This window comes from Rhincodon typus, chromosome 5, assembly GCF_021869965.1.
Source record: "Rhincodon typus isolate 14 chromosome 5, sRhiTyp1.1, whole genome shotgun sequence".
Classification (NCBI taxonomy): Eukaryota; Metazoa; Chordata; class Chondrichthyes; order Orectolobiformes; family Rhincodontidae; genus Rhincodon; species Rhincodon typus.
The window spans coordinates 265,637-274,872 of NC_063336.1; the positions used below are offsets into that span (position 1 = coordinate 265,637).

Sequence of the window (9,236 nt, forward strand, 5' to 3'; positions counted from 1 at the left end):
GGAATTCCCTGCCCAGTGAATTGTGGAGGCTTGCTCACTGAATGTTTATTGGAGAGGATTCTGAGAGATAGTATTTATGATTATTTGGAAAAGCACAGTTTGATTAGAAATAGTCAGCATTGCTTTTTGAGGGACAGGTCATGCCTCACAAGCCTTATTGAATTCTTTGAGGATGTGACAAAACACATTGATGAAGGTCGAGCAGTGGATGTGGTGTATATGGATTTTAGCAAGGCATTTGATAAGGTTCCCCATGGTAGGCTCATTCAGAAAGTAAGGAGGCATGGAATTCAGGGAAATGTGGTTGTCTGGATACAAAACTGGCTGTCCAATAGTAGATGGAAAGTATTCAGCCTGGAGCTCGGTGACCAGTGGTGTTCCGCAGGGATCTGGTCTGGGACCTCTGCTGTTTGTGATCCTTTATAAAGGACTTGGATGAGGAAGTGGAAGGGTGGGTTATAACCCACTCAGACATAGTAAGAACTGCAGATGCTGGAGTCTGAGATAACAGTGTGGAGCTGGAGGAACACAGCAGGCCAGGCAGCATCAGAAGAGCAGGAAAGTTGACGTTTCGGGTCGGAATCCTTCTTCTGAAATGGGGTTGGGGGCTCTGAAATAAATAGAGGGTGAGGGCGCGGTGATAGCAGGTAAATAGTGAAGCAGATAGGTGGGAGAAAAGACAGACAGGTCAAGGAGGTGGGGATGAAGCTAATAAAGGTGAATGTAGGTAGGCGGTAGTGGGGATTGGTCAGTGAGGTGGGAGGAGCGGATCGGTGGGAGAGAAGACGGACAGGTCAAGGAGGCAGGGATGAAGCGGGGGCTGGTCTGGTCTTGGGATGTGGTCGGGGATGGGGAGATTTTGAAGCTAGCAAAGTCCACATTGAGACCATTGGGTTAGTAAGTTTGCCAATGACACAAAGGTTGGTGGAGTTGTGGATAGTGTGGAGGGCTGTTGTAGGTAGCAACGGGACATTGACAGGATGCAGAGCTGGGCAAAGAAGTGGCAGATAGAATTCAACCCAGAAAAGTATGAAGTGATTCATTTTGGAAGGTCGAATTTGAATGCAGAATACAGGGTTAATGGCAGGATTCTCGGCAGTGTGGAGGAACAGAGGGATCTTGGGATTCACGTCCACAGATCCCTCAAAGTTGCCACCCAAGTTGGTAGGGTTGTTAAGAAGGCATATGGTGTGTTGGCTTTCATTGGCAGGGGAATTGAGTTTAAGAGCCATGAGGTTATGCTGCAGCTCTATAAAACTCTGGTTAGACCACACTTGGAATATTGTGTTCAGTTCTGGTCGCATCATTACAGGAAAGATGTGGAAGGTTTAGAGAGGGTGCAGAGGAGATTTACCAGGATGCTGCCTGGACTGGAGGGCAGGTCTTATGAGGAAGGGTTGAGGGAGCTAGGGCTTTTTTTTATTGGAGCGAAGAAGGATGAGAGGTGACTTGATAGAGGTTTACAAGATGATGAGAGGCATAGATAGAGTGGATAGTCAGAGATTTTTTCCCAGGGCGGAAATGACTATTACGAGGGAGCATAATTTTAAGGTGATTGGAAGAAGGTATAGGGGAGATGTCAGAGGTAGGTTCTTCACACAGAGAGTGGTGGGTGTGTGGAATGCGCTGCCGGCAGTGATAGTGGAGTCAGATACTTTAGAGACTTTTAAGCGACCCTTGGATAGGCACATGGAGGATAGTAAAATATAGGGTGTGCAGGGTAGATTGATCTTGGAGTAGGATAATAGGTTGGCACAACATCATGGGCCGAAGGGCCTGTACTGTGCTGTACTGCTATGTTCAATGTTCTACGATCCAGACAAGCTGAATGACCCTCAAAACCCGTCGGATGAGTTTACAGGCAGAGGCTCTTGTGCTCCTCGTCCTGGATTCTCTTGCCTGCCTCACTCGCAGTCACACACTCCTGTGTTGTAACTGAGCACTGACTATTTCAGCATATGGTATTTCCAAGGGTGTGAGCACATCCTTGAATAAAGTGTCCCAGTAAGTTTGGGAGTGCCTGTAATGTAGTGTGGTGTCTTACACAGGGACTTACACCCATGCCAAGGAGGAAGTGTTGCTGGCCTCCAGCAACCATACAGCGATAGTCCAACACGTGGCTGATCTTGTCAATGACCTGTGCAGAGAGCAGGGTGGGTTTATAGCTGAACGTCTCCATGTCTGTGCCCTGCAGAAGGACAGAGAAACAGAACAATACCTCAACAACAGAAGGAGAACTGAGCTCGCAGCAGAGAGAATGAGAACAAGTGAAGACAGAGGCTCCACCAGACCCAGAAACTCCAAATGAACCGAACAAAGCACAATCACCTGAATCAGTTCGTAGAACTTGCTCTTGGGGTCTATGGTGCTCGGAGCAATGCGAGCCTTGTCTGGGATCTGCAGAGAACACAGTAAGAATACAGTGAGGATGGAGGGTAACAGGGTCCTGCTGCTGCCTCACAGTCTCACTCTGGGGAAGGGGTAGTCTGACATTGACAGTTCTTACACGGAGGGTCCGGGGAGCAGGTGGGAGAGTGGGGTCTGACTTTGGGGGAACCTGCGTTGAGGGAGTCTGGGTTCTCACTCTGGTGCACTCACCCCCCACAGCTTCAGGCACTCCTTGCGAATTTCCGCCTGTCGTGTCTCATTCAGGTTCCTGAAAGGGAGAGGGTTACATCACATCAGGCCCGACAGATTCTCCCTAACAACATAACCATTAACCAGCTCACTGTCACCAACATAACCATTAACCAGTTCTGAGGAAGGGTCACTGGACCCGAAACTCTGTTTTCTCCTTCACAGATGCTGCCAGACTTGCTGAGCTTTTCCAGCAACTTTGTTTTTGTTGTTGTTTATAACCATTAACCAGCTCCCTATCACCAGCATAACCATTAACCAGTGCACTATCCCCAGCACCTTAACCATTAACCAGCCCACTATTGCCAACATAACCATTATTGTGGTAGGTTGGCTCGCCGAGCTGTGTCATTGTTCCATAGACGTTTCATTACCCTGCTGGGTAACATCATTAGTGCAGCCTCCCATGAAGCACCGTTGTGTTTTCCCGCCTGTTATTTAAACTCTGGGTCCGTTGAGCTGGATTACCTCACTTCCGGTTTTCCTTCACAGTGGAGGGTACATAGAGTTGAGCTCTATGTGTTTGTTGATGGCTTTCTTCATGGGGTGCTAGGCTTCTAGGAATTCCCTTGCCTGTCTCTGCTTTCTTGTCCGAATCAAATTGGTGGTTCTCCTTATCCATGTGGATGGAGATCAGTGAGTATTGGTCGTGTCTTTTTGTTGCCAATTGATGTTCGCGTACCCTTGTGGTTAATTTCCTCCCTTTCTGTCCAATGTAGTGTTTGACACAGTCTCTGTAGGGGATCTTGTATATGACATTGGTCCTGTCCATACTGGATAGTGGGTCTTTGGTTTGGGTGAGCAGTTGGCGTAGGGGTGATGTGGGTTCGTGTGCTACTCTGATGCCCAGTGGTCGTAGGAGTCTTGTGGTCAGTTCGGATGTGTTCCTGATGTAAGGTAGCGTGATGAGTGTGTCGGGGCGTGTAGTATCTTCCTGGTGACGTGTGTGTAATAGGCACCTGCTGACCCAGTTTTTTGGGTATCCATTGTCCTTGAATACCTGGAAGAGGTATTCTTCTTCTTCTCGGCGTAGCTCTGTACTGCTGCAGTGTGTTGCTGGCCGTTTAAATAACGTTCTCACGCAGCTTCGTTTGTGTGTGTTAGGATGGTGGCTGTTGAAATTCAGTACTTGGTCAGTGTGTGTGCCTTTCTTGCATACCTTTGTTAGGAAGTCCCCATTGGTCCTGCATTCCACCATGATGTCCAGGAACGGGAGCTGTTTGTTCTTTTCCTCCTCCTCTGGTGAATCTGAATCTGGTGAGGGTGTTGTTTATTAGTTTGTGTGTCTCCTCTCGTTTAGTCTGTTTAATATTGACAAAGGTGTCGCCCACGTATCATATCCATAGTTTTGGTTGGATTAGCGGAAGGGCCGTACTTTCCAGTCTCTGCATCACCGCTTCAGCAATGCGTCCGGAGGTAGGTGATCCCATGGGTGACCCATTGATCTGTTCATATATTTGGCCATTAAAGGTGAAGTGGGTAGTGAGGCATAGATCCAGTAGCTTCAGCATGTTGTCTGTAGAGATAGTGTCACTGGGGTCTTGTTCTTGTTTTAATAGTGTTGCCGGTGTTTCTCTTGCTAGTGGTATGTCTATCGATACGAATAGGGCAGTAACGTCAAATGATACCATGGTCTCGTCGCCATTTATTCTTATGACCTTGATGGAATTGAGGAACTCCTGGGCTGAGTGGATTAAGTGGGGTGACTTGCTGAAGAGGTGCTTTAGTCTCCTTTGTAGCTCCTTTTATTCATTCACGGGATGAGAGCGTCGCTGGCTCGGCAGCATTTATCGCCCATCCCTAATTGCCCAGAGGGCAGTTAAGAGCCAACCACATTGTTGTGGGTCTGGAGTCACATGTAGGCCAGATCAGGTAAGGATGGCAGTTTCCTTCCCTAAAGGACATGAGTGAGCCAGATGGGTTTTTTTCCAACAATTGACAATGGATTCATCGTCATCATTTAAACTGTTAATTCCAGACATTTATTGAATTCAAATTCCACCATCTGCCATAGCGGGATTCGAACCCAGGTCCCCAGAATGTTATCTAGATCTCTGGATTAACAATCCAGCGATAATACCACTAGGCCATTGCCTCCTCCACCTTGGCTAACGTATGTGATGGTGTGCCTGGCAGGGAGACTATGGGTCTGAGGGGTACTTCCAGTTTGTGTACCTTCGGGAGGCCGTAGAATCAGGGGGTGTTAGTTCCTTCAGGTTTCATTCTTAAGAAGTTTTTACCTTTACCATCCTGCGGCCATTTTGTTCTGCTGTTTTGCGGGCTTGTAGGTTGTCGATGGGTGGTTTGTATCTCACACTGCGTGGTAATACCTGGTTCCTGAGACATCCATGTAGGAAGTAGAGTTGTTCGCGGGTAGCGCTCTGTTGTTTGGAGTAGTTCTCCCATTTTCGTGCCAATTTGAGTCTGCCTCACCCGTAGGTCCCTAAGGTTTTAGAGCAGATTCCCTGCAGAGATTGTGACAAACACTACATCAGACAAGCAAGAAGGAAATTAACAACAAGGGCACACGAATACCAATTGGCTACAAAAAGACACGATCAATACTCACTCATCTCTATCCACATGGATAAGGAAAACCACCAATTCGATTGGGACAACACCAGGATCCTGGGACAGGCAAAGCAGAGACAGGCACGGGAATTCCTAGAAGTCTGCTTCTCCACTAAGAAAGCCATCAACAAACACATACAGCTAGACCCCTTATACACTCCATTGCGAAGGAAAACCGGAAGTGAGGTAATCCAGCTCAACGGACCCCAGAGTTTAAATAACAGGCGGGAAAACACACCGACGCTTCATCGGAGGCTGCACTGATGATGTTACCCAGCAGGGTAATGAAACGTCTATGGAACAATGAAACAGCTCGACGAGCAAACCAACCACAACATCCACAACCCGAGCTACAAATCTACTCTAAAACCTTGGAGAACATAACCATTAACCAGCCCGCTATCACCAACATAACCATCAACCAGCTCACTATCCCCAGCACTTTAACATTAACCAGCCCAGGAAGGGGCAGGGGAGGAAGATGCAGAGGCATGGTGGGTGTGGAGTAGGAGGAAGGGAGGAGAGATGGGGTGTGGGGGGGAAGGTGTGGCTGGAGGCGGGGAGTGGGGTGGATGTGGGGGTTGGGGGAGAAGGCGGAGAGGGCAGAGCTGCTATGAATCTGTACTTACGGATCTCGAATGAAGGCGTGGATTTTGGCGAGAGCTTTGACCTGAGCAGCAGCATGCCTGAAAGAGAGTGAGAGGGCTGTTACCCTGACAGCTGTGAGGGGAAAGATAGAACTGGTGTGTGGGCAAAGAGAGGAATGAGGGAGGGTAAAGGTGAAGCTGCTAATCAATAGCAAATGGAGTCATGTTCGCCACAATGAGGATTCTCATATCAAGCCAAAAGGAGTGCTCTGCCTTTCACACAAGCGAAGGATGTGATATATGAATTTTGGTGCTAGCGTGATGCCAGGTAAGCAGTATGCCCCAAAGACTGACGCTCCTTTGGCTTTTTGCAAAAGGCAAGGTACTGAACGTACCCAACAAGCCCGCGTTCAGGAAGCTTCGAACACAGTATGTAACATTACGTAGAATTCCGCAGGTTGCTAGACAGCATTTGTTGGCTAATCCTGAGTGCGTGAAGAATTACACTGACAATAAATTTAGGATGGTCAATCAGGCTGCAGTGAGGAACACTGCGTGTACTGGAAACCAGATATATTAATACACGGGATCCCGTTCTCCACAAGTCAGAGAGAATGAGAAAACACACTGCATCTGTTTCAACTCAACAAAACAGGTGACAATCACTAACTGGTTCATTTCTTAAGGCAATGCCCTGTCCAATCAATTTTAAATTCAAATAAAGCCAGATAGTTAACGGTCAACCAAATTAATGTCTGCATTCTCCACGGAAATGCCTCCACAAATCAGAGTCAATCTGCCAACCAAACAGCACTCTCCTCTTCTGCAATACAATGTTGATTTTCTCCTTGAAACATCCTGGTGAGTGCAAGACTAAAAGCTTTATCAAAGTGTGTTTCCCAACAAAACGCAGACAGGTAGGAATTTAAGATGTAGGCTGAGAGATCTATATATGTATATTATTTATAAATACTGTTTGTCTCAATGTATGGAGTTTTTTATTTTGAAATAATGAGACTTACTTTTCTTTCTGTCTGAAAGAATTAATAATTAAAACAAAAAACTGAAAGAACTACGAATGCTGGAAATCAGAAACAAAAGCAGAAATTGCTGGAAGAACTTAGGTTTTCAGAAGGGTCATTGGACCAGAAACGTTAACTCTGCTTTCTCTCCACACATGCTGCCAGACCTGCTGAGTTTTTCCAGCAATTTCAGAATAATTAACTCGATTGCTTCTGTAGCTAAAGCGACTCTTTTAAAAACATGTTTGAGAGAGCTGGCCTTTTTTTATACTTATCTAAGGAGGGTTTATGACCTAATAAGGGAAACAATTGTGTCTCAAGGCTCCTGTCGGAAATTTCTAGATTTTTTTTAAGTTTGGAGGAAAGACCCTTATCTTAGAGAGATACCTTTCCAGTTTTGGGCAGTACTGCGTAAGTTTTTACGTAAATGAGCTTCTAAGAATGAGAATTGATAATTACAGTATGATAATACTAGACTACCTTAGAGTAAGGAGTTATCATCCTAATCCAGAAATACTTGGATAAAACCCTGAAGAGGTGAGAACATTTAAACTCAAGTCTACGAACTCCAGGAAGTAGATTTCAGATGTTCCAGACTAAAATTTGAAGTTAAATTAAACCAAACCCATTTATGTATTAGAGAAAGGGATATTTGAGCGCTTTTAAGGGGTGCTATCGGGTATTGTACAGGGTTGCTTTGGGGTCAGTAGAGGAGAGTTTTGGGTACTAACTGTTTGTTCTACACTATCCTTTCGGTTAATGAATTATTTTATTGTTAAAACTAAATCTACATGCTTATGTTTCAATGAGAGACCACCTCATTAAAAAACCAAAACAAGGTCTATCAAACCAGACTAGAGTCTGACTTGTCCAGTTTGAATATCAGAAAGGATCACAACTAAAAGGATATAGTGAAGGTACAAAGTGATATTGACAGATTAAGTAGGGAAAGGTCTGTCAGATGGAGTGTAATGTGGGAATGTGGGAAAGTGGGAAATTGATCATTTATACAAGAAAATGGCATATCATTTAAACGGTGACAGGTTGCAGAGCTCAGAGGTGCAGAGGGATCTGAGTGTCCTTGTGCAGAAAGTTAGTCTGCAGGTACAACTAGTCACCAGGAAAGCTCAGAGAATGCCATTATTTGTCATGAGGGGAATAGAAAAGTAACAAGGTTATGGTTGTTTTGTAGGCTATCACCTCTGAAGTACCACATGCAGTACTGATTTTCTTATTTAAGGAAGGATATAAATGTATTGGAGAAGTGTTACACGAGTAGTACCTGGAATAAATGGATTATCTCATGAAGAAACACAGGCTGGGTGAGTAACCTCTCCAGTTTAGAAAGTAAGAAGTGACTTGATTGAAACATACAAGACCTTGAGGGTTATTAATAGGTTAGATAGAGAGAGGGTGTTTCCTCTTATCAGAGAACCTAGCACTAGGGGTCATTGTCTAAAAATCGGGAGTCACCCATTTAAAACTGAAACAAGGAGATTGCTCTCTTTCTCAGAGGGTTATCTTCAGAACCCTGTCCCTGACAAGGTGATAAAAGAAAAGGCCTTGAATAATTTTAAGGTGGGGTGGATAGATTACGCAGGGGACGTGGGAATGTAGATTTGAGGATTCAAATCAGATCAGTCATGATGTTACTGGATGAAGGGGCAGGATGAAGGACCTACATCATTTTTTATGAGATTCTTGTAGGATTGAGTTATTTTTCAATTATTAATCTTGATTTTATCAAACAAGCGTGGAATGATAATGCATTCTGTTTCGATGGTTTGCTTCTGGAGGAAAGTATTGTGTGGGTCAAAAGTGAGGCCCATGGTTCACACTCAAGCTAACATGTGCAAGAATATACTGAGATGAAAAGCTGTTCCTTAGAAGGAGATAACAAGGTGTAGAGCTGGATGAACACAGCAGGCCAAGCAGCATCAGAGGAGCAGGAAAGCTGAACGTTTCGGTCATTTCTGAAGAAGGGTCCAGACCTGAAACGTTAACTTTCCTGCTTCTCTAATGCTGCTTGGCCTGTTGTGTTCATCCAGCTCTGCATCTTGTTATCCCCATTTACTATGAATCCCTGTTTTCTGTCCTTCTGCCAATTTTTTATTGAGGTTGACAATCATCTTTCATTTCCATCAGCTTCAATTTTGTTAGCCAGCTTTTAATGTGGCATTTTGCCAAAGGCTTTCTTAAAATTATACAACTTCTACGCATCATTTCATCCATCCTCTCTGCTACTTCATCAGACCAATATTCATTAAACATGATCTGCTTTTGTAAATATCTATGCTGGCTCTCCATAAATAACTCAAATTTCTCCAAATACTTGCTGCTTTTTCTCCCCCCTGATCATTTCTTCTAAAATATCACTCACCACTGATGTTAAACTGACCAGCCTGTAGTTACTGAGAAC

The 9,236-nt window shown here is 44.9% G+C and overlaps 1 protein-coding gene across 1 annotated transcript in view; it reads right to left on the reverse strand.

Moving 5' to 3' along the window:
- The window catches only part of cmtr1 (cap methyltransferase 1), a 36,908-nt gene that overhangs the window by 3,815 nt on the left and 23,857 nt on the right, over positions 1-9,236 (reverse strand). The window contains 5 exon segments of the mRNA XM_048597398.1: positions 1,948-2,041; positions 2,043-2,188; positions 2,329-2,397; positions 2,599-2,656; positions 5,838-5,894. Of these exon segments, the coding sequence (XP_048453355.1) occupies positions 1,948-2,041; positions 2,043-2,188; positions 2,329-2,397; positions 2,599-2,656; positions 5,838-5,894 (424 nt within the window).